Source organism: Bombyx mandarina, chromosome A1, assembly GCF_030267445.1.
Source record: "Bombyx mandarina strain Sakado chromosome A1, ASM3026744v2".
Lineage (NCBI taxonomy): Eukaryota > Metazoa > Arthropoda > Insecta > Lepidoptera > Bombycidae > Bombyx > Bombyx mandarina.
In genome coordinates, this window is record NC_143234.1 from 18,562,586 (window position 1) to 18,589,005 (window position 26,420).

Consider the following 26,420-nt stretch of genomic DNA (forward strand, 5'->3'; position numbering starts at 1 on the left):
ATAGGCAGGGCGGTGGTACCTACCCGCGCGGACTCACAAGAGGTCCTACCACCAGTAATTAGTATACTTATATTACATCTTACGTATCGAGAACTCATTATATGTGAAAATAATAGTAAGGACCCGTTAAATTATTATAGTATTTGAATAATATATACTTAACTACGAAATTTTAAAACAATAATTTTTGTTTGTTATGAAAATTGTGTATGTATACATGTTTCTTTAGTTAATGTTTAAAGGAAATTTATTCTAAACGTTTCTGACTCTAGAAGACGACACAAAACAAAATGTTAGCAGATCTACTCGAGAAGAAGTCGAATCCTCCCGTACAAGTCGTACAGATGGCGCCCCAGCTCAACGCTCCGACCATCCAAATAACGGAGACCGGTCAGATAGTTCAAGTGAAATCCGATTCGACGCCGCTGATACAGATATCCGACTCGGCCCTCGTCGGCGGTCAATATTTCCAGATAAAAAACGACCACGGCCAGCTGATACACATAAAAAACGAACAAGGTCAGATCGTTCAACTGAAGAGTGACCAGATACAGCCTCTATTGCAGTTCAAGAGCGAACAGGGACAGATCGTTCAGGTGAAGAGCGAGTCCGTGACGCAGCCGGGGGTGGTTCAGTTGAAGGAGAAGGACGCGCTGGATTTGGTGGTCACGGATCACTCGTACACCGAGCCGCCATCGAAGAAGATCAAAGTCGAGGAGGTTTGTAAGGGTCGTGGCACACTGCAACCCCACTTCGAAAAAGCTGCACGACACGAGAACTCTCTCATCGTGGCCGCTAGTTTCCCGATCCAGCGGACAGAATGGAAAGCAGTCGACGTCGCCCAAAACACGTCATTTCGGATCCTCCCGATCCACTAACGATGCTTTTAGGTACCTCAAGCACCGGTCATCGTTCTCTTCGAACCCGACGCTTGCGACGAAGGGCTGAACGAGTAAATTAACCCACAGACACAGCCCACTGAGTTTCTCGCCTGATCTTCTCAGTGGGTCGCGTTTCCGATCCGGTGGTAGATTCTGTGAAGCACGGCTCTTGCTAGGGTTCGTGTTAGCAACGACGTCAGGTTTGAGCTCCGTGAGCTCACCTACTAGTTAAGGTTACGCTGAAATAGTCTCTCAAGACTATCAGCTTCGGTAGGAATAAAAAGGCACACTGCAAGCACGGCAACGGCACTGCTCCAATTCCAGCGATTAGTTTGTCATTTGAATTTGACCCTTAAATCGTAAGAAAGAAAGAAAGAAATCATTTATTCGCTAAGCATAGTGAAAATGAGTCATTACATAAGTTAAAAGCAGCGTGTGTGCTTTGTAATTATTTGACATGCGAATTTTAGTGCAGTGCAAGATATTATGATATTATGTAATTTACCATTCATTCATCGATAATTCAACTAATAATAAAAAAATCCATTTATTTTCCATGTCGTCCCTAAGAAAATCACTATCACAAAAAATGTGATAATTATTTTCACTAATAAGATTATCTTTTAGTTTAATTATATTGTGCTTGTTGGCAAAAACATACCAGCACAAGTATGTGTTATTATCAACAATGTGCTAAAATTTTTCACTGAAATGAGAATAAGTCCCGAAAAGTTACAAAGTGTTAATATCTGCCGTTCTCGTTAACTTGCTGCGGCGATATGTGGTGTAAGTGTTCGATTAGTGATTTTTTCTTCCATTTTTATCACTAACCCACAAAACGACAGAACTAAATACACGATCGACAACGCTTTACCGGTAGGCACTATCGATAACGCTATTACGGTAGGCAGCGGCTTGGCTCTGCCCCTGGCATTGCTGAAGTCCATGGGCGACGGTAACCACTCACCATCAGGTGGGCCGTATGCTCGTCTGCCTACAAGGGCAATAAAAAAAAAGAAAAAAAAAACGCAACAATAATGCGCATCACTATGCCCGTCCATAAGGCTCGTGAGTGGAAGAGAGAGCGAAATACTCGCTTCACCGCTCCGATTATTTATGACCTAAACTGCACGGACAAAATAATTCTACTATAGGTCTCTTAATTTGAATGTCGTATAATATGTTTCATAAAGTCAGTATAAAAAGCAGCTAGCGGTACCCAAAATTTAATACAGAGCTGTGCCGTTACCTAGCCGATACAGTGTGCCATAACCTTAAAGTGATCCAATTGTGCTGATGTAAAATTTAGCTATGATTTAACTCTTAAACTCGATTGGTGTATATTAATTTGGCAGTTTTTTTTTATACTATTCGAATGTTAATGTATTCTTTAACAGACAAGCGTCCGACAAGAATCCGTCTCGAAAACGGCGGCAAATTTGTATGCGGCACTCGCGGCATCCGCTTTAGAAGACGAAGACGATTTGGTATGTTAAGATAACGACTGTTTCATATAGCAATCAAAGCTGTTTGCGTGGATCTATAGGTTTCTTATGACGACGCTTGTAGCTGAAAATAGGTATTGTACTTTTTGACGAAGCATGTTGCTGATAACTCTGTTTCTATAATCTGACGAAGCGTGTTGCGGATAATAGGCAAACGTGACTAAGCGACAATGCGTGAACCTTACAGTAGACTAATTTAAAGTTGAAATACCTGAAAAAAAATCTATTTTACGAATCTAGCTGTAGGATTGGAATTATTTTAATAGACCTAGAAATATATTTTTTTGCGCATCGATTATGGTTATTGTCTATCATTTATGTACAAAGCAGTTATTGTCGCTTAGTCACGTTTGCCTTTCAAGCGTCGATATGTACTTTTAATAATTGAATAAAATCTATTTTCAATCAAAAGTAAATCAATTAAAAGTGTCCTTCTTCAAACGTACCGTATCGTACCGAATCCGTCGCTTGCGACGAAGGGCTCGACGAGCGAATTAACCCATAGACACAGGCCACTGAGTTTCTCGCCGGATCTTCTCAGTGGGTCGCGTTTCCTATCCGGTGGTAGATTCTGCGAAGCACTGCTCTTGCTAGGGATCGTGTTAGCAACATTCCCGATTTGAGACGTTAAGGCGAACCTGAAATAGCCTCTCAAGGCTATCAGCATAGGTAGGGAAAAAAATATGATATTTTCTAAGCGATTTTTAATCAATTAAAAAAGCAAAGATCATTTAATTTGAAACGTTGTAACTTCATTTTACATCAGTTGTTCGTGTGTCGTTGTTACTTTGAAAATTTACCAATTCTTATAATATTATTGGCGTGCATCTTTACATGTCTGAACTTTAGCGACCTCATCGATTGATGGTGGCGGGAATGCGGACTAAGGTTTCTGTATGTCTTTTATTTTATTTAATCTCTCACGGGTGCTGGAGCGTTTTAGTAGTCCCGCTTGGGTAGGTATCGCCATCTCGCTCGTTTCTGTCACGAAGCAGTCAGCGTTTCAGTTGGAAGGGTTGGCCCCGTAATAGGGAGACACTTGACTCTATTTTTTATTGGTGGTAAGACGTCTTGTGAGTCCGCATGGGTAGGTACCACCGCCCTGGCTATTTCTGCCGTGAAGCACTAATGCGTTTCGGTTTGAAGGTTGGGGCAGCCGTTGTAAATGTACTGAGACCTTAGAACTTATATCTCAAGGTGGGTGGCGCTTTTACGTCGTAGATGTCTATGGGTTCCGGTTACCACTAAAACACCAGGTGGGCTGTGAGCTCGTCCGCCCAACTAAGCAATAAAAAAAAAAACTTCGATCTCATGTGTCAAAGTTGGTGGCCATATTCACGTTCTGATGTCTCTGAGTTCTTATATTTACTTAACATCGGATGGGCCTTGAACTCGTTTACCCATGTATGGAGGAATTAAAAGCTCTACATAAAGGTTAGGATATTGGTCTCCAAATTGGTACAGTCCGGTCATGACTTAATTCAGCATATCGTCGTTGTCAAACCAAAATCTGCTATGAGCAAAAACTTTTGAATTAACGAGTAAAAACATTTTCGTATAAAATTTTATATGAAGGGGAATTTTTAAGAACTATATCAAATGAAAGCTATAGATAAATATTAAAGCTAATAGACACGTAACAGTTTTTTTTATACGGTAGATAGGGCTGTGAACTATACGAAAAGTTAAAAAAGTAAAAAAATCTCAAAAAGTGCACATAGCAGATTTTGGTTTGACAACGACGAAATCCAGCATACATGAGTGCACAGTACCATCTAGAGCAAGGGTCGGCAACCTGTTTGTCCTTAAGGACGCAAAACTAAATTTGAAAATCACCGAGGGCCCATATTTTATAGAGCAAGAGCCCACGACAGCCAGACCTTCGTTATTTTATAAAAGCTGAAAATTTCTCTGTATGTCTCCAACACAGGTAAGAACAACCGGCGATTATAGAGTTTCGATTGTGGTTACTTGGGCAGGTAACAGGCAGTAAAGGTATATAAAATAGTACCTTAAATTCGTTAAAGTATAAAGGTTTTTTTTTTAATATTTACTCCAGAATAACCTTATAAATCACGATATCCGTTGCCGGACACTTTTTCCAGTTGTTACCCCCTGCCAGACACCCCTAAACTTTAATAAATTTTAATTATACTTTCGTTATACTATAAAAGCTAAATTTTATATATGTTACTTAGGGACTTATAAAAATATGTTACCCCAATAGCCGGACAGTTTTAATGGTTCTTACATCTTGCCAGACACATTGAGAGCCCGCTGTAGGTGCGAGCGCGAGGTAGCAACTGTTCAAGCGGGTGTGAGCGAGATAGAGTGCTTAGTCTATTGTGATCTTTTACTGCACATCAGCTGTCGTTTATAGGATTTATCCGTTCTAAGCAGTGATATCGAGGCGCTACCCGGCATGGGAAGCTCTGTCATTCTGGCGGGCGACCTAAATTGTAAACACATCAGGTGGAACTCACTCAACAACTGTCCTGGTGAAGCTTGAAAGGCCTCCGGGCCACCAGTAATCTTTCAATCATAAAAAAAAAGGATTTATCCTGCGTTCTTCAGGAAAGGAAAATTAAAACCATACAAAACATTTAAAAAATATCCAGAGTACCAGGAAGCTTTCAAAAATTTCCGTAACAGCGAATCAATTGAAAATTTAGATCAACAACAAAACATCTATAATAGAGGTCTATATGCAATGCTTACAATGTCCGTAATGTAATTGATATTGATATTGATGCTGCTCGACTTCAATTATTCATCGACTCCTATACAGTCTCTAATATAAACGAAGCTTTTGACCGAAAGAAATTGCGAAATTTTGACGTCAGCAATCTACCACCTTGTAAAAGCGAGCTATTGCAGCAATTTTTGCGATCAAATTCTGTATATACCATTTGGAATAATGCTCATCTAAAAAATCCAACCTCATATGGAACCGGATAATGATGACAGGGTATTGAAAGATGACAAACACCAAAATCTACTACCGAGTTATGCTAGAGATTCGCTCAAAACTCAATCAGGTATGTAATTATTATGACAAATTATTGTACATATTTTTTTTATTATTCAAATTCTATAATTTTTCTTAATTTTTTACAGAAACTGATGAATAAGGCGATATTGATATCGCCTTATTCATCAGTTCAATATCGACGACAATGAGGAAAATTATAAGAACGATTAAATATTTTTCTTTGACATGTAATATTTTGTTTGTACTTTATAATATTAAAATAACATTTTTTATTTTCTATAATATTGCTATGAACGTAATAAAATATTTTTTTATTGGATATCTTAAAAGATCACAATAGACTAAGCACTCTATCTCGCTCACACCCGCTTGAACAGTTGCTACCTCGCGCTCGCACCTACAGCGGGCTCTCAATGTGTCTGGCAAGATGTAAGAACCATTAAAACTGTCCGGCTATTGGGGTAACATATTTTTATAAGTCCCTAAGTAACATATATAAAATTTAGCTTTTATAGTATAACTTTTTTTTTTTTTTTTTTTCCTACCTATGCTGATAGCCTTGAGAGGCTATTTCAGCTTCGCCCTAACGTTAGTAGGTGAGCTCGCGGGGCTCAACCGGAGAGTTGCTAACACTGACCCTAGCAAGAGCAGTGCTTCGCAGAATCTACCACCGGATCGGAAACGCGACCCACTGAGAAGATCCGGCGAGAAACTCAGTGGGCTGTGTCTATGGGTTAGTTCGCTCGTCGAACCCTTCGTCGCAAGCGACGGGTTCGACGAGGACGGTGACCGGTGCTTGTGGTGCCTAAAAGCACCGTTAATGGATCAGGAGGATCCGTAATGACGTGCTTTGGGCGACGTCGACGGTTTACCATTCGGTCTACTGGGTCGGGTATGTAATTTCCAGCGGCTACGATGAGAGGGTTCTCATGTCGTGCCGCCTTCTCAAAATGGCGCAGCGATGCCGACTGTAGATACTTACTAAGGGAGTCGAGCTCCAGGTCGTCGTGGAGATCCACATTCCTAAGGAACCAAGGCGCTCCGACGGCTATCCTGCAGAATCGTGATTGAATAACCTGAAGGGATTTCAAGTTGGTGCGGGCTGCGTGAGCGAACACTACGCTTGCATACGTCATGACGGGGCGTATACAAGTTTTGTAGAGAGTTACCTTATTACGGAGGGACAGTTTGCTTCGACTACAAAGCATTGGATAGAGTCGTCCTAGAATAAACGCGGCGCGGTCGCGTACCGTTTTTATATGGGGACGGAATGTCATCCCTCTGTCGAGGGTGACGCCTAGATATTTGACCTTCGAGACCCACGGAATGGGCTGGCCAAAGAGAGTGATGGGACTAACGGCGGAGGTGTTTGCGCGCCTACTACGGAGTGGGATGCTCGAAGTGATGTTCGGAGGGCGACCCCTTTTGAAGAGCACCGCTGCGCTTTTCGTGGGGTTGATGTCTATTCGCCACTTCCGGAACCACTGTCCCAGGGTGGCTACTGCGATCTGGAGTCGCCGATGAAGCAGCGACATCTTCCTACACGAGTAGTAGATAGCCGTGTCATCGGCGAAGAGCGCTAGATGGGTCTCCGGAGACCGGGGTATATCATTGATATACAAACTAAATAATAACGGGGAGAGCGCGGAGCCTTGCGGGACTCCGGCGGTCAGTTGACGGGGACGAGAACGAGTTCCCTCTACTCGATATCGAAACGAACGGTTCGACAAGAAGTCTCGTATGATGAGCACGAGTCTGTCTGGCACTCCCATGTTGTACAGTTTATAAATTAAACCGTTGTGCCAGACTTTGTCGAACGCCTTCGCGATGTCGAAGAAGAGGGCGCCGGTCGGGATTTGTTTACGCCTATTTAGTCCTATCAGAATGTGCTCCGTGAGGCGGTGCACTTGTTGTACGCACGAGTGTTTTGAGCGGAATCCGAACTGTTCGTCAATGAGAATTTTGTTCGCGGTAACAAAATCCCAGAGGCGTTTCCTAAGGAGCCGTTCGTAAATTTTTCCTATCGTCGAGAGGAGACTAATCGGACGGTAACTAGAAGTTTCGTTTGTCGGTTTGCCCGGCTTATGTATACCGATAACGTCCGCTTCTTTCCACACCGCGGGAAAGATGCAGTGCGTCATAGCGGCATTTAAAATTGTAGCCAACATTGCTATCAGTTGGACTGGCAAAAATTTTAGCGCGCGGTTGTGGATGCCGTCGGAGCCGGGTGCCTTCCTAGGTTGGAGGTTGTGGATCGCGTCTCTAACTTCGTCAGTGGTAATGGGGGGTATAGTATAACGAAAGTATAATTAAAATTTATTAAAGTTTAGGGGTGTCTGGCAGGGGGTAGCAACTGGAAAAAGTGTCCGGCAACGGATATCATGATTTCTAAAGATATTCTGGAGTAAATATTAAAAAAAAAAACCTTTATACTTTAACGAATTTAAGGTACTATTTTATATACCTTTACTGCCTGTTACCTGCCCAAGTAACCACAATCGAAACTCTATAATCGCGGGTCGTTCTTACCTGTGTTGGAGACATACACAGAGAAACTTTCAGCTTTTATAAAATAACGAAGGTCTGGCTGTCGCGGGCTCTTGGGCTATTACAGATAATCAACAGGTATCAGGTATCATCAATAGGCATTAAAAAAAACAGATTTTTTATAACTTTATTTTGTTGGTGTCATACATAATGATACATATAATTCAGTTGTGAAACTTGGGTGTCCATATTTTCAGCTAATTTCTTATAATTGGGGATATATTTAGAATTCCCGGGCCTTAAACTATTATCTAAATGTGAGTCATTAAGCTTTGTTCGGTATTGAAAGAAAATAATTATTTCGGATTACTTGGTAGTTTTAAATGCACGGTCTACGCGTGGTCTATTCGAAATACGATCACACACTAACAAAAAATACGCGCGTGTTATTAGATACGCTCAAGGTTAGCAAACTGCTAATCTATGCACAATCCTAAACTCAACTGACTACTTGCTGTATATCGCCGTTTGACAAGAGTAAGTAAATCGCTCTGGCTGTCATACATTTACATTAGTCCAGCGAGGGCGCATTAAAAATCGATCGGGGGCGCCGCGTTGCCGACCCCTGATCTAGAGTTTCTAGAGAGTTCGCTGACCGAGAGGAGAGCCGTGAACCCGCAATGTACTACGAAGACAGTCGTCCCGCGATTTCTCGATTTCGATTCACATCAGCTGCGATTTTTGTTTACAAAAACGAAGGGTGAATTTTCAATACACTTTTTAATACGTGTCATGTTTGAAACAGCTACCACCGAAACAAGAGGCAATGGATGTGATCCAACCGCCGGTGTTGGTCGCGGGCACGGCCGATAACCCGTCCGTCATAATTCAAGAACCAATACTGCAGGTGAGTACTGCTAGATTTTTTATACCTTTTACTAACTTATACCCGCGACTTCGTCCGCGTGGAATAGTTACTTTGGCATAACGCAAAATTTTACCCGCCTCTTCATTTACGTAGAAAGTGAAAATATTTTTGAATAACAGAATGTTAGATCTTTTAAAGGGGAACAATTCTCTCATACATTACTTTAGCGAAACTTTAATCGCTTCCGCAGCGCACGCAGTGGAAGCTCTCAAAAGGGATTAAAGCCCCGATTTTGAAACATTGTTTATTGGTGCTCCGCTTGCATTGGTCTTAGCGTGATGTTATATAGCCTATAGCCTTCCTCGATAAATGGGCTATCTAACACTGAAAGATATTTTAAAATCGGACCAGTAGTTCCTGAGATTAGCGCGTTTAAACAAACAAATTCTTCAGCTTTATAATAATACTAGCTGATCCGGCAGACTTCGTAGTGCCTCAATCGATAAATAAAAAACCTAAACTTTTGTATAAAATAAACTTAAAACAAACAAAAAGAATCCTTCCGACCGGGGACACATCAAAGGAAAAACAAAATTGTTATTTTTATTGAATTCCGAGCATTTTCATATTTTTTTACCTTTTAAACCTTCTCTGGACTTCCACAAATAAAATTCAAGACCAAAATTAGCCAAATCGGTCCAGCCGTTCTCGAGTTTTAGCGAAACTAACGAACAGCAATTCATTTTTATATATATAGAAGAAGAAGATTATAGATAGTATAGATATGTATTTAGTTTCTTATATCAGGTACTCACAAAATGCCCTACCACCATCACTAGTACCTAATTACGATTTTTTTTGTTGGTTCCTTTAATAATGTATTGTTAATAGTACACTGCAACACACCTGCTGTATCTTTATCTTTTCCAGAATTTTTGTAAATAAAAGAGTTGTCTGAAAGTAATGTAAGACCGACTATTTATTATACAAATACATGTGCCTGTTGATTGTTATACTCTCTTTGATGATTGAAAGAGCTCACGGCCCTCTCGATGTTAAACTCTTATCGGAGCCCATAGACATCACCACTTTTAGGTCCTAAGCCTCAGTTTTATTTTGTAACGGCTATTCAGTCAGCAAAAATAGACACGTAATTGGTTCGTACCCCTTACGTGCTCAGGAGATGTCTTCCCTCCTTCCTCAGTCGCATTCCTCATGTCTGAGGGTCGTGACCGTCTCCTCCCATTATCCTTCTCTGGATGATGTTTCGCCATCTTCCTCTGTTCTCGGCGGTGTGTATGGCGTCGTAGACTGTGGTATCCAGAGTGGTGTGGATTTGGTCGGACCGGCGCATTGGATTACGGCCACGAGATCTTTTGCCTGCAATCTTGCCAGTTATCTTGCAAATATAAAGTTATCTTGCAAATTTGCGGTAGGCAGCGGCTTGGCTCTGCCCCTGGCATTGCTGAAGTCCATGGGCGTCGGTAACCACTCACCATCAGGTGGGCCGTATGCTCGTCTGCCTACAAGAGCAATAAAAAAAAATATATATAAATTTTTCAAGATTGTCACCGCTCTTTCCAGCAATGTGACCGAAGAACTCAAATATTCTCTTAGAGGTCTTACTAGTATACACAATGCTTCCCATTCCAGGTGCAACAACCTACAATGCAAGTTCAGCAATCTGCGATACAGGTTCAAGGTCAAACTCTGCAGGTAATTGATACTCGTTAAACAATATTGTGATTGTGTGCTTGTTTTTTTTTGTCTACCTTCATTACTAACCTCGAGGGGTCATGTTAGCTTCACCGGTCGTGTGGGCGACCTCACGGGGCTCATTCTGAGGACTTTGCTAAAATTAGTCTTAGCAAGAGCAGTGCTTCGCTGAATCTACAACCGAAGAGACAACTTCAGTGTAGCCATAACAAGTAGGTGAGTTCACGGGGCTCAAACCTGATGACGTTGCTAACACGAACCCTAGCAAGAGCAATGCTTCGTAGAATCTACCACCGAATTGGAAAGTGGGTCGCGTTTCCGATCTTTTTATTTATTAATTTTTTATTGCTTAGATTGGTGAACGGGCTTACAGCCCACCTGGTGTTAAGTGGTTACTGGAGCCCATAGACATCTACAACGTTAATGCGTCACCCACCTGGAGACATAAGTTCTAAGGTTTCAGGTATAGTTACAACGGCTGCCCCACCCTTCAAACCGAAACGCATTACTGCTTCACGGCAGAAATAAACAGGGTGGTGGTACCTACCCGCGCGGACTCTCAAGAGTTCCTACCACCAGTGATCTGATGGTAGATTCTGCGAAGCACTGCTCTTGCTAAAGCCAGTGTTAGCAACACTCCGGTTTGAGCCCCGTGAGCTCACCTATACGTCAAGGCGAAGCTGAAACAGCCTCTCAAGGCTATCAGTAGGGGGAAACAATAATAAGAGTATAGCGTATTGATAATGTTTTTCGTTTCTTTTTGATACGTCCAAGGTCCAGCAGCCGGCATTACAAATGCAACAGCCGATGTTGCAAGTGCAACCGATGGACGTCCAAAACATCATAGCTTCGCAATCCGGGCAGCTAATTCTGCAAGGTATGTTAAATCTCTTCGGGTACGCGTGACGTCATTGGGGGCCAAAACTAAATTATCACTGTTGAAATACAACAATTAGCTAGTGTATCTGATGATACAATGAAATCCCGTTGTTTTCTATAACGAGACTTTATTTTATATTTGTACAATAATTTGTTTAGAGTAGAGATGTTTAGTTTGTATTTTGATGAATTACATGAAGTAATTAAGTATAGAAGCAAGAAGCTTGTATAAATTGAATTAAGTAGGTAGAAAAAGAAGCGGGAACGACATTGTTCCTCGTAAAAGTGTTAAGAGACAGATTATATTTTAATTACAGAGTAGTTAGCTTAATATAGATTATAGACGACACGCAGATACGGCAAAGGCGTTAACATAGACTCCCCGCCGTTGAAAGATCCTTCTTTCAACCTTGATGATGATCATCCTGAAGATCTTCCGATTTTGGCAACGGGCAGATGCGTGTAAGAGGTCGTCTCACACATCCCTTAGAGGTATTGATGTCAGCTACCCTGGATATTCCGTCAGGTCCGGGAAATAGTTTCGTCACGCGTCCGAGTCTCCAATTGAGTGGTGGCACGTGGTCTTCTCGAATAAGAACTAAATCTCCAATAGCAAGAAACACAGCGTTAGACTTCCATTTGGTTCTTTGTTGCAATTCGCAAATATATTCTTTCTGCCATCTCCGCCAAAAGTGTTGTCTAATTTGCTCAAGTCTTGCATAACGTTGAAGTCGAAGCTCATTGAAACCTTCAAGGTTTGGTGATGGGAGAGCATTGATTGGTCTTCCAATAATGAAGTGTCCAGGTGATAAAGCTTGGTAATCGTTTGGTGATGAAGATAATGGACATAATGGTCGACTGTTCAGGATGGCTTCTACTTGCGCGAAGAGGGTAGAAATTTCTTCAAAAGTGAGGTGAGTATTGCCCATGACGCGTACAATATGGAATTTCGATGATTTAACGCCGGCCTCCCAGATGCCGCCGAAATGTGGAGCGTAAGCGGGTATAAAATGAAAGTTTATCCCTTCTTGAGTTGCAAACTCAGATATAGGTTCAAGATTAGATTTAAAAAAAGACGTTAACTCTTTGGCTGCTGCCACAAAATTCCTACCATTGTCAGAAAATATTTCTGTTGGTCTTCCACGACGTGACACAAATCTCCTCAATGTCATAATGAATGCCTCCTTAGTTAAATCACTAACTGCCTCGAGATGCAGACATTTATATCTTAAACAGACGAACAAACAGAGATAACATTTTTGTATTTTAGCACCACGCCCCTTTTTATTTATTATATAAAATGGTCCAGCATAGTCAAGCCCCACTGATTTGAATGGAAAGTCTGGGGTGATACGTTGTGAAGGGAGATCACCCATTTTAGGAAAGAGAGTCTTACCCTGCAAGCGTCTACAGAGTACGCAATTGCGGACTACACGTTTAGCTAGGTTCCTACCATTAATAGGCCAAATATACTGCCTGACTGAAGCTAGTAAGAGTTGAGGACCAGCATGCATATTGCGTGTATGTTCATGTTCAAAAATCAATTTTGTAAGGTGGTGAGAAGAACTGAGAACAATGGGATGTTTTTTGTCATAAATGTAATTTGATGCTTTAATTCTTCCACCAACTCTTATTAAATTATTTTCTATAAAAGGTGACAAAGGCAATAATTTTGACTTATGATGTAATGAATTATTATTATTTATTGAGATGAATTCTTGCATAAACGTTTCCTGCTGTGCAATAAAACATAAATAATAAAAAGATTGATTTAACTCTTCTGGTGTTAAGTTACCAGTTATCTTCATTAAAGGATTTTTAATGTTGTGCATGAAACGCTTAATCCAAGCTAATACTCTTTTAATTTTGCTTAATTTGGAATATTTTTTAATGTTTATTATAGGGTTCATCATTGCAGACACATTTGATATGGTTTGATTTGATTTATACTCAGGTAAGTCAAGGTAAGTAATATTTTTGAGTACTGGCCATTCTATTTCAGGTTTGTATAAATATTCAGGCCCTGTCCACCATAAACCTAGGTTAGGTAAGTCCTTAGGACTCATACCTCTGGATATGAGGTCAGCAGGATTTTCCTTGGTAGGTACATGCCGCCAAGAGTCTGGATGAGCAGATTCTAAGATTTCACTAATTCTGTTAGCAACAAATTGTTTCAGTTTATTAGGTTCACTGTGAAGCCATCCTAGAACTATACTAGAATCACTCCAGTAAACAACTCGAGACGGTGAGTATCTAATGGAGTCAAGTACACTCCTACAAAGCCTAGCAGAGAGAAGGGCTGCACATAACTCTAGACGTGGTATGGTTACAGGTTTCAAAGGAACTACCTTAGATTTGGCACATAGTAAGTTAACTGTTACTTTGCCTTCGCAGGTAATTGATCTTGCATAAAGACATGCTCCATAGGCATACTGTGAAGCATCACTAAAGGCATGTATTTCTATAACATCTGGTGAATCACAGAGGACATATCTAGAAATCTGAAGACTAGATAAAAAAGGTAAATTATCACAGAAATTGTTCCAGGACTTGATGATGTCCTGGGGCACAGCTTGATCCCAGTCATATTTTTGTGACCATAGTTTTTGTATAATTATTTTAGGTTGAATTGTGCAAGGACTCAGTAAACCAAGAGGATCAAATATTTTAAATGAATTTGACATTATGCTTCTTTTAGTTGTTATGTTATCTGGAGGTGGTAAAGATATAGGAAAGTATAACTTATCATTCGAGGGACTCCATCCTAGACCAAGAGTATTAGTTGACTCACTCAATGCTAGATTTTCTTGTGTAACAGTATGAATATCATTAAACAGTGACAGTAAGTTAGTTTTGAATTTTCTTAATTTAAAACATCCTGAATTTAATGCATGTACAACAGATTTGTGAATGTATTTTAATGTTTCTGGATTGTTTGAACCGGTAATGAGGTCATCAACATAGAAATCATGTTGTATAATATTTTTAATTAAAGGATCTGTACATTCTTCTCCGATCTGCCAAAGACATCTTGTGCTTAAAAAACTTGCACTGGCAGTACCATAAGTGATTGTATTTAATCGTAATGTTTCAATGGGTAAGGACTCACTTTCTCTCCATAATATTAACTGCAAGTTACGGTCTTCAGGAGCTACTTCAACTTGGCGATACATTTTTTCAATATCACCGCATAAAATGTATTTGTACTGACGGACTCTTAAAAGGATAGAGAAAAGGGAGTCCTGCATATTAGGCCCAATCATTTGAATATCATTAAGAGAGAAACCAGAAGTAGTGGGAGCAGAACCATCAAACACTACTCGGATCTTTGTTGATTCACTGTCATTTTTAAATACTGCATGATGACAGAGAAAATATGATAAATTAGGAATCCTTTGAGGTGACTTTGATAAATGGCCTAATTCCCTATATTCATTTATGAACTCAACATATTGTTTCTTTAAATCAAAATTTCGTCTAAATCTTTTTTCTAGATTTAGGAAACGTTGCTTCGCTAACTTATAGGAGTCTCCTAAACAATCAGGAGATTCAATTAGGGGTAGTTTTACACAAAACCTCCCTGTACTCAGACGAAAGGTGTGACATTTAAAATGCTGTTCACATGCCTTTTCTCTTGCACTTAAATTGTTGTGTTGGGGAACACTCTCTAGTTCCCAGAATTTAGATACAGCTCTATCAAGGTCTGTGTAATCAGATGCACTCATATGAGCATTGTGACAGTGAATGTTCTTGTATATATTGCTATTTATAGGACCAGCTATAAGCCAGCCAAACTTAGAATTTATTAGTTTAGGATGATCTTGACCAAGACATTTTTCTTCACTTCCTAGAATATCCCAAAAAATGTCAGCTCCTATCAACAAGTCCACTGGTGCAGGGATATGAAAGTCGGGGTCAGCTAATTGTAAATTTGAAGGAATAGAAATGTTTTTTAAATTAACAGGAGATTGAGGAAGTTTTCCTGTTAACTCATCCAAAACATAGCAAGAAGTAATGATGTTGTAAGAATCATTATTTGATTTTATTTGTGTAGTACAAATCTCAACAACATTCTTTGACAATTGATTGCCAATACCTATGACATTAAGTGAATCAACAGATTTAGAAGCTAAAGATAACTTTTCTTTAAGTGTATTTGAAATGAAGGTGGATTGACTTCCACAATCTAAGAGTGCTCTAACATTCAATGATTGATGTGTAACAGGGTTGCAAACCCTTACAAGTGCAGTAGATAGAAGAACTTGATTTGATGATTTTGTAAAATTAACCACTGACTGTGATTGGTTAGAAGTGAGATCAGTGACTAAATTTACTGAACCTTTAGGATCATGTAGTAGAGTGTTATGACGTTTCTTGCATTCACGACAAGGTCCTAAGCGACAGTTTGATGTGGTGTGTCCTTGTCTCAGACAGTTAAAGCAAAGTTCATGAATCTTTACTTCCTTTAAACGATCCTCAAAACCTTTAGATTTGAATATGGGACAATTATATATTCGGTGATCACCCTTACAAACAACACATGGTGGAATTTTCACATAAACATTTTTATCAGTTGTAGCAGTGAATGACTTTGTGGTTATATCTTTATTATAATGTTGATTAGTATTAGACCGTGGTACAAAACGTGGTGTTATCCGTTTGTGCTCCTGTGCAAGTTGTAAAGCCTTATTATGATTCAAGGATTCTAGAACGTCTGCACGGTCCGATAAGAATCTCTGAAATTGTTCCAATGTTGGGACATCCTCAAATGTATTGCGCAACTCTTCCCATTTAGTAAGGGTGTTACTGTCTAGTTTAGAAGTTAACATAAATATCAATAAAACATCCCATTTATCAGTTGGTTGCCCTAAGCTGGATAATGCTCTCAAATTCTTAGTCACATGATCAACCAAGTATCTTAAAGATTTTTCAGACTCTCGAACAAGCTGAATGTTAAATAATGAGCTAATATGGTGATTAATTAACAGACGTTTGTTATCATATCTGTCACAGCAATTTCCAGGCCTCAGCATAATTATTTGTGGAGACCTCAAGATTGGATACTAAGCGGGCTGCATCACCATCTAGATAAGATAACATATAGTGAAATTTGTGAATTATGGGAATACGGTCGTTGTTGTGAACAATAGAGGTAAATGTGTCACGGAATTCCAACCAGCGGAAATATGAGCCATCAAACTTTGGCAGATGCATTTGTGGCAGCTTGAATCCGATATAATTTTGATCATGATGACACTGAATGTTCTGAGCTATTGAGTCACGTCTTGACGACTCAGAATGAGTCTCAAGCAAGGCCTTGGCATTGGCAAGGTTAAGAATGATGGTAGTTTCAATGTCATCACGATCTTGGATTTCATTCTCCAAATTTTCAAGGTTGAGAACCTCGATCTCAGTCTGCAACTCATCGAATCTGGTCGAAAGGGCTTCAAGTTTGCTAATTTTCAAAGTAAGTTCAGTTAGTTGAACATTAGTCAAATGAGACAATTTGGTTACATTGTCTACATAGTTTTTAAATTTAGTTAACTGGCCTTTGATAGAGCTACGTTTGGCTACTAATTCCTTCAATTTAGATGAGAGGGCTTTGTCTTCCTTGTTAGACATTTTGATTTTGGAGAAAACTTATAAAATTAAAATGGCTCACGCTCCTCAAGTCGACGACACCTTCTTGCAGTTGATGTGTCTGAGAACTGGTATACGTCTTCCAGGGGTTGTTCCATCCAAGAGTCCAGGATCATGTCCCTGTTCGGGCGCCAAATTTTGTATCTGATGATACAATGAAATCCCGTTGTTTTCTATAACGAGACTTTATTTTATATTTGTACAATAATTTGTTTAGAGTAGAGATGTTTAGTTTGTATTTTGATGAATTACATGAAGTAATTAAGTATAGAAGCAAGAAGCTTGTATAAATTGAATTAAGTAGGTAGAAAAAGAAGCGGGAACGACATTGTTCCTCGTAAAAGTGTTAAGAGACAGATTATATTTTAATTACAGAGTAGTTAGCTTAATATAGATTATAGACGACACGCAGATACGGCAAAGGCGTTAACAGCTAGATATACATATATGTTATCGTGTATTATGAATGGCGATTAGGTTATCGTGAAAAAAAAGACAAATTATTAGATCTAAAGTCTAGAAATAATGGTTGGTGCGGTTCTGGTTTTTTACCAAATTATTGGCAATTTTTGTTGTGAATTCGCCGAATTTAGTACTTGCTTGAATATCTTATCACTTAACTTATAGGGTAACTTTTTGAACACCCTTTGTTAGCTTAACCTGTAACTATCTGTACACGCATCAAGGACCGTTGGCAATACAATAATAATATTAATTTGACCTGATACCCTGACTAGAATCACCATTAAAACCATAATTAGTTTTTAGTTGCACGTGCTATTAAGTGTGTGTTATTTTGATTTATTTTATTATACTTAGAATAAAACATTTTGTCGCAGAAAAAACGATAGCAACACAGCCGGCGCAGTTTATGCAGCAGCCAATGCAGATCATCGCTACACCCAGCACTTCTCAAGGTAAACGTAGGAACGGAATCCGTCTTCACTGCTGGTAGTGGGACGTCTTGGGAACCCGCACGGGTAGGCGCCACGGTCCCGTCCATTTCGGTCACGAAGCAGTCATGACTTTCGGCTTAAAGGGTGCGGCACCCTTGTGAGAGAGAGAGAGAGAGAGAGAATACACTTTATTGCACACCAAAACACAATCTACATTCAAAAGCCAGTCAAAAAGCAGATACATTTGTACAATAGGCAAACTTAGGCGAATTACAACTCATGTCATAAAGTGGGCGACGGCATTTACGTTGTTGATGTCTATGGGCGCCGGTGACCACTTAACACGAGTCTCATGACAAGGCGCCGACCACTGCCTTTTTTTTGTTTTTTTATTGCTTTTAATGGGTGTACGAGCTCACAGCCCACCTGGTGTTAAGTGGTTACTGGAGCCCATAGACATCTACAACGTAAATGCTGCACCCACCTTGAGATATAAGTTCTAAGATCTCAGTATAGTTAAACTTAGGCCCACCAGACGAGATAATAAACGTAAACAAGCGGACCGTTACTGAGTTACATTGCGATAGCGAGGGATTATTATCTCTGTCCTTATCACTCGTACGCGCAGTTATGGCGTCAGTTGGTCGACAACAGCTGTCGTTTTTAGTTTCGTGGTACAGGAAAGCACTGAGTACCGCAGCTGTCAACATTTGGTCCGCCATTTTGTGAACAAGTTCATTCCTGTTTGGATTGCGTTCGAAGTGATACATATTTTTTCGTTTCCGTATTTACTTGGTTTGTTGTTGTTATTATTCCGTTTTTGTTAGTTTTTTATAGCAATATTGACAACATGATTGATAATACAATAGATAGTTTTATCATAAATACAGCTGACTCGGACTCTTCCGACGAATCATCTTTGTCTAGTACAGATGACAGCGATTAAAATTCGAACTTTGTAATAATTTATTTAAATAAAAATGTTTTTTACTCCTGAAACTTTGTTTACATTTTTTATCTCGTCTGGTTGGCCTTACTTTACAACGGCTGCCCCGCCCTTCAAACCGAAACGCATTACTGCTTCACGGCAGAAATAGGCGAGGTGGTGGTACCTACTCGTGCGGACTCACAAGAGGTCCTACCACCAGTAAATGATACCTTGTTCAGGCACAAGGTCGGAGTCTTCATTACCGGCTGCCGTGCAAACCGGTTCTTATGACAGCATCTGTCACAGGTTCCTCGTGACGATTCGTTGTGTGTTTCAGCAGGTCTGAGTTACATCACCCAGAATCTGCCGAGCAATATGATGCAGAAGACTATAATAATCGTTCAGGGTCCAGCCGGGGGTGGACCGCTGACGCTCACGGTAAGCTTTAAACACATTAGCGTGATTAGTTATTGATGTCAGCAAAAATGTCATAAGTACAAAACAAAACTTTTTAATTATGTACGTTTGTATATGATAATGACACGAGATGATAAAATTCATGTGGAATTAAATATGCTTCACATGTCTCCATGTCGAATTTATCAAAATTCAATGTCAACTGAATGCGGTGTGCGTTTTATACTTAGGGCTGTCACGGGCCAATTTAGGGTCACGTGTTTGTCGATTTTAAAATTCTGATCAATCATCTGATATAATCAGCATTAGAGCATTAATTTCTCTGGATATATTAGGAAATTCAGAGTTGTTTTAAACTAATTTTATATCGGAACACATAGACATCGTAAAAAGAATATCATCGTTAAACTTGACATATGAAAATTAAGCTTTATCGGTATTAGGATAGCGACTATTTTGCTCTTAAATAAAGGACGAACGTACTTCTGTTTGTAGTTACAAAACCCGAATGTTCAATAGTTACAGTTAACCAATTTAAAAGGATAATTAAATTTTTATATGTAAGGTGAACAACCCTGGCGGCTTGGACGAAGGCACGCTAAACAGTCTAATAGCGCAAGCGACCGAAGCATTGACTCAACAACAAATAATACAGGTTAAAAAATAAAACATGACCAAAAAGTATCGCTAGTACTAATTTCTGTTGTCTATGGGTTCTCATTCGTTCATGCTAATCGTTCGTTTTCCTTTTTGTTTTTAAAGTATATATATTTTTTAACAATTTACATGTAATAACAGCGTTGTATTAACAAAATCTATTCATGTCATAATGCTTTTACTAATTTTCGATAAGATCACCTCTCCTTGGCTTGGTACTGTGCCAGCGATGTTTGGTATTCGTTTGGCTGTATGTCTGTGTATCCTGTGCCGGTGAAGAAGCTAACATCAAGCTCGGTCCCGTTAAATGTGTGTTTAAATAACAACAATTTTCATTATAATCGATCTGTTATATATCTGTTGGGTCTGATATTAGTACAATTACAAACAAAGTACAGTTTGCAACATTGATGAACTGTGTAATATTATGAATATATTTATTTGACAGTAGTATGGTCAGAAACACAAAATAAATATTTATTTTTATTTAATTAAATATTTAAGCTAGTAAAAGAATTAAAAAATACTATGCGTTTCCTCTAACATAAATTCTATTTCATTCATTTCTCATCTGCTTAAATCATCGTTTTCTTCTTGATTTTATTCATCAGTTGGTTTCATTTATGGTTGCAGGTCTTAAATGATTTTGTGCTTAATTAAAGTTGTGCGACTGGAAAATGAGCTCTAAAACACAGTAAAAAGTGACTTAATTTTATTGCGCTACATCAAAATAGAGAGAGAGAGAGAGCTCAAATTTTAAACAAATTCAGATATAAATAAAATAATATTTTTTTATTTGGCATTATTAAGTTGGCATTGCTCCGACAGAGATCTATAATTTACTGTCTAAAGTTTAAAAAACACTCGTATGGTATTGTAAATTGTTATGAGTTCTTTGATATTTTTAAGTCAACATGACTCGAAATTATGCATCAAAGTATTTTATACCCTAATTTAATAGAAATAAAGTATAATTTTGAACGTACAGAATACTGGAGTGATACAGTCGACCCAGAGGGTTATTGTCAGTCAGCCAACACTAGTGAGCACTTCACAGCCGATAACCGTTGTGAAGACTGCCATTGCTCAGGTTCATGCATCATTTGATATTCTTAATTATGCATCCATTAGAATGGTTAAAAAAAAAGAGTACTAAAGATATAGTTATCCTGCTCTCGCATGAAGTTGAATGTAAAAGTGCGAGCAGGACAGAGTGCTAAGTGAAAAAGTAGCTTCTAGAACATGTTGCGTCTTTCAGAATGAAGGGTTAAGGTAGAATTTTGCTTTGATTCTCATTAGGCAATAGATGAATTGTAATCTAAGTGTTTTTGATGTTCCTAATTTCCATTGTATAAAATTCGCGTATATCTTGGTTTTGTGCATGAAACGAAAGCTTTTTATTAAATGTGTAGATGAAAGTATTTTTTTATTTATTTAAAATATGTGAAGGCATGTCATGTTTCTGGGGGAAAAAGAGTTAATATCCTGAATTTGTATGCATTTAGATACGGTTTTTATTTACTGGTGATTTTGCTTCTTAGTATTCTAATTATCGAAATCAAACGGTTTTGTATCAATTATTTGAAAATTTCGTAAATGAAAAATGTTTTATTTCTCTAACGCCTCCCCTAAACTTACAGAACGCCCCTCAAATAACTCCAAGCCAGCAACCGATAATAACGACCCAACCGCAGCCCCACAAAGCTCAAATCGTTAGCCAACCTCAAGCGCAACAGATAGTTGTGACCCAGAAGCAACCTCCCGCTCTTATTACGACGTCGACCAGCAACCAGATGATGCAGGGCACCCAGCAACTGATTCAGGGGAACCAGCAATTGCTCCAAGGGGGGCAACAGCTTATATCGGTGTCGAACAACCAGCCCGTACTGATGAGTGCACCGCTGAAGGCGAACGTTCACAGAGTCGTGCAACCTCAGAGGAGTCAAGTCGTGAACCAACCGATAGCGACTCCGGCATCCGTTGTGCAGACCGACACCAAGAATACAGTCATTCAGAGCGGCGCGGTAAGTTCTAGAGATAATTAGTTCCTTTTCTAATTTTTATTTGTTTATTTTATTCATTCCATTCAATACAAAGTCAGGCTTACAGTTTGCACCAAAACGCCTAACTCGTTAACATAAAAAACATTATCAAAATTATTAAGTACTATTATTATGCTAAAAATAACATTATTTTGGAAAAAAGTATTCCCCAACTATCAGCAAACACGTCAGCATCCTGGATTTCGGACATAAATTTGTTGAACAGCTCGATTGCCCTGGCCTAGCTCTACGGCATGTAGCTCTAATGCATGTAGATTCGATCTCACGAAGCATCTTCTGATAAGCGGCTATCAGCGTCTATAGATATTGTGAAGCGATTGCCCTCCACCTCAATACATGAAGTCGAAGTCTGAATTGTGTTCTGATAAATGTTCGATGCTTTAAAACCGAACGCATAACTGCTTCTTTCTTTTTTTTTGACCTGGTTGGTAACTACGACCTTTAGGTCATGTCTTATAATAATTGATATTCTTATTTTTACGAAAAATGATAATATAAAGTGAAATGAAATGAATATGATTCATTTGAGAGGTTAATCAACTGGGTTGAATTAAGCGAAATGAGATGAGATGATATGGGATGAAATATAATCTCAGTAAAATGGTGTTTATTTACGGAGAGTTTTTCAGTGGACTTTTTGGAGGATACGGAGAAGTTACGTCCAGCGGCTTTGTTTCATTTTCCCACATTTGTGCACTTTCACAAATATTAAACAGTTAATAAACCACCGTTATTACACATTTAAACTCGAAGAAATACTAAATAGATAAAATAAAACAAATCACACAACTTTACTTGTCGCGTTCCCACCAAAAAGTCTCATAACTGCTTCGTTCGAGATAGATATGTTAGTGGTATACCCGCGCGCGGGAGGGTACTTTACTACCGCGAAGCAGTAATGCTTTCCGGTTCGAAGGGTGGGGCAGCCGTTGTGCTGTAAAACTGAAAATTAGAACTGGTGGGTGACGGTATTTACTTTGTAGTCGTCTACGGGCTCCGGTAAATCATTAGCATCGGCTGAACTGTCAGTTCGTTCACCCATTTAGAAGCAATACAAAATAATATAAAACACAATAATTGCACCGAACTGTGCGGCCCCACAATACCGCTATTAATTACGCAAACTTGCATTTTTTTGCGGGTTTGTGTTTATAGAAAGCCTTTGATCTGTGGATTTAGTGCGAGTTTTGTTAACGTTCCCGATAGCGTAAAAGTTAACTCAAATTTGTATGGAATTGGAACAGCGCCTCTAGCGGCAAACGTAGGCAAACGTTCCAACTCCATACAAATTTAGGTTAACTTTTACGCCATCGAGAACGTTAAAAAACTCACACTAAGCTCACTATATCTAGAAGTAAGTAATATCTCTGTAAACTGATACGTTAACCATAATATTATTATACTAGCTGTACCCGTCTGCTTCGCTGGGCATTTAAAATTAGCATTATTATTTCTCACCCCCACAAAGATTGTCATTATTAACGCCAAGCAACTGGTGTAGGGTATCCAACACTCATATAAATATTAGCCTATCCATTAAGTACATGTATTTTCTACATGGATACCAAGTTTCAAGTCAATCGGATGCATTGTTCAATAGTTATAACGGAACATCCATAAAACCACTTTAGATTTATATATTAGTATAGATGTTAGGACATTATTTTTAATTTTTTTTATTTACAGAAAGTGCAAGCACAAGCGATGAGGCAGGTGATCACCCGGCAACCGGTGATGGTTGGCAACACGAAGATCGGCGATAAGGAGCTAGTTGTGACGCAGCCGGTAACTCCCGAGGTATCACAACATTTTAACAGACTTTCAAAAAGAAAGTTTCTCAATTCGGCTAGGTCAGGGGTTCCCAAACTTATTTTGTCTACTGCCCACTTTGAGAATAAATTATTTTTAGCGACCCCATTTTTTTCACCTATTTAAAAACCACTATAGGGAGAGCTCGTCGGTGTCTGGGAGTCCTCCTAGATAAAATTATAAATCACCTCCCAAGCCCCTACACAACGCCCCCGTTTTTTTTCTGGGTCTCTTACCGCCACCGTTTAGGCCTGCAGCGCCCACACGAGGATGTTATCGCCCACTTTGGGAAAGGCTGGTCTAGGTGGTCCAATTTTGATAGCTCTTCTTTAAATCGTTGTGCTTGTTCTTCACATGCAGTCACATTTAAATTTGATCAAAATTCGACTGGTAATTTTTGAGTTATCCTCAATAATGCATACTTATATTGACGATATTGTCATTTTGACAAAATCTATTTTAATTTTCTATTTGTGTCTTAAAGTATTTTTTTATTTCGCAATTTCAAAACGAATTCGTTTTTCAAAACGAATGTTGGTTAATAAGAAATTTATTTATTAGCTATCCTAACAACAATAATTCCATAATTGTTCCAGTTAGCTCACAATAGCACTTTTCTACTATTTTTAATCATCTTATCTATTACTTCTGTTTTATCAATTCGAACGAAAATACGTGTTTATATGAAGAGCGATCTGAAGTAGTCCATTACGTCTCGGCAAGTGGTATCGGTTGCAATTTGTTTAATTCTTCGCTAATTACTAATTAAATCTAATCAGTCGCCGTGTAACAATAAGGTCGATTTTCAAATACAACGAAAAGCCGCTCCGGGTTTTCGTTCAGTAGCGTTTATCGTAATTTCTAGAAGAGTGTAACGCCGAAACCGCCCAAGTCGACGGCGACTCCGCCCCCCCCGCCGCCGCCGCCGCCGTGTCCGCGCACGCCGCCCTCCACGCACGACCCCGACACGCCCTGGATCTGCCACTGGAGTGGATGCGGCAAGTGAGTTATCTACAATAATAATTCCATGTCCTTGAAAATATTATATAATAAAAATATAGAGGTCAATGTTATAACTCCAATTGTACCTACCTCTTTTTTAACCGTTGTGTTCTTTAAATTTTCACTTTAATTGAAAACTTCGAATTCGTGTAACGACTGATTCGATATGTTTATTTCGTCATAGAAAAAAATGTAATTGATATTTAAATTTTACAATCGATTTCAAAAGTGTTCAATAAATATCGATACGTTTAAATCGATTTTAATTTAATATTTTCCTGAATTGCGGTTATCGTAGAACGTTCGCGAACGCGTCGGAAGTGTTCGTGCACGCGGCGCGGCGGCACTGCCCGGGCGGCGCGGGGGGCGAAGCGCCGTGTCTGTGGCTGGACTGCGACCGCGTGCCGAGGAAGACCTTCGCGCTACTCAACCATCTCACAGACAAGCACTGTACCGTGGCGGTCAGTGAATTTTGCGTATTTTGTATTTTCATATTGTTACGCGCGGGTAGATGCCACCACCCCGCCTATTTTTGCCGTGAAGCAGTAATGCGTTTTGGTTTGAAGGGCGGGGCAGCCGTGGTACTATAAAATTTTATACCTAAGAACTTATGACTCGAGGTGGTGGGCTCCGGTAACCACTTAACACCAGGTGGGCCGTGAGCTCGTCCACACATCAAAGCAAAAAAAAATTACTTCCACCCACTCGTTAGAGAAAACAATTCGAGGTGGTAGTCACTTCGTTGTTAGGCTAATATAAGTATATTGACCTCTCCAACAAACTTCCACGCTACGATAAGAGTACCAAAGAGGCACTACGTACTCGCGATTCATTGTCATGCAATTTTCAACTTTATCTCCAGGCGTTAAAAGCGATTTACAACTCGCGTCGTCACACCGCCTCGGACGCGGACGGCAACAAGCCGGTGTCGGTTGGCTACCCTCCCAACGCAGCGCTGGCCGCTCTCAACAAACACGCAGCCGACATGTTCAACCCGAGGGAGCTAATGGTAAGTGTACGTATTCCATTTTTCTATTGCTTAAAAAAACATTTTTCTATTACATACAAAACCTTTTTTCTATTACTTAAAAAAAACATTTTTCTATTACTTAAAAAAACAATTCTCTATTTCTTTAAAATTAAAAACATTTTTCTATTACTAAAAAAATATATTTTCTATTACTTAAAAAAAAAAAACATTTTTCTATAACAAAAAAAAAAACATTTGCGTGCCCACACGTCACACATCTGTGGTTATGAGAAAAGGTAGATACAAAAAAATATTTAAATCCGCCATTTTCCTTGAGATAGGAAGCGGTAAGCCGTGAAGCAGTAATGCGTTTCGGTTTGAAGGGTGGGGTAGCCGTTGTAACTATACTGAGACCTTAGAACTTAGATCTCAAGGTGGGTGGCGCATTTACGTTGTAGATGTCTATGGGCTCCGGTAACCACTTAACACCAGGTGGGCTGTGAGCTCGTACACCCAACCAAACAAAAAAAAAAAAAGTTTTTTGAAATGATATTCATTCGTTTGGCTAATAACACTTTTAATTCATGTTTTGTGAGCCAGCAATCTCAAATGAAGTCAAGTTGCGTTGTAATGCAAAAAGCGTGTAAAATAGTTTGTTATCACGCACCATATTATTTCATTATTTAAATAAACAAAACGCGCATAATATT

General features: G+C 39.3%; 1 protein-coding gene across 32 annotated transcripts in view; it reads left to right on the forward strand.

The window, feature by feature from the left end:
* The window catches only part of Bap170 (Brahma associated protein 170kD), a 56,673-nt gene that overhangs the window by 23,131 nt on the left and 7,122 nt on the right, over window positions 1-26,420 (forward strand). For 3 of the 32 annotated variants that reach the window (XM_089739973.1, XM_089739980.1, XM_089739979.1), the window contains exons 21-35: window positions 273-719; window positions 2,279-2,368; window positions 3,236-3,280; window positions 8,671-8,772; window positions 10,387-10,449; window positions 11,224-11,326; window positions 17,808-17,885; window positions 19,130-19,230; window positions 19,775-19,864; window positions 20,855-20,956; window positions 21,507-21,890; window positions 23,616-23,726; window positions 24,604-24,740; window positions 25,039-25,201; window positions 25,603-25,755. In XM_089739973.1, the coding sequence (XP_089596099.1) occupies window positions 273-719; window positions 2,279-2,368; window positions 3,236-3,280; window positions 8,671-8,772; window positions 10,387-10,449; window positions 11,224-11,326; window positions 17,808-17,885; window positions 19,130-19,230; window positions 19,775-19,864; window positions 20,855-20,956; window positions 21,507-21,890; window positions 23,616-23,726; window positions 24,604-24,740; window positions 25,039-25,201; window positions 25,603-25,755 (2,169 nt within the window). The remainder of the gene's footprint in view (window positions 1-272; window positions 720-2,278; window positions 2,369-3,235; window positions 3,281-8,670; window positions 8,773-10,386; window positions 10,450-11,223; window positions 11,327-17,807; window positions 17,886-19,129; window positions 19,231-19,774; window positions 19,865-20,854; window positions 20,957-21,506; window positions 21,891-23,615; window positions 23,727-24,603; window positions 24,741-25,038; window positions 25,202-25,602; window positions 25,756-26,420) is intronic. The other 29 variants (XM_089739978.1, XM_089739982.1, XM_089739976.1 and 26 more) reach the window with 23 other exon arrangements.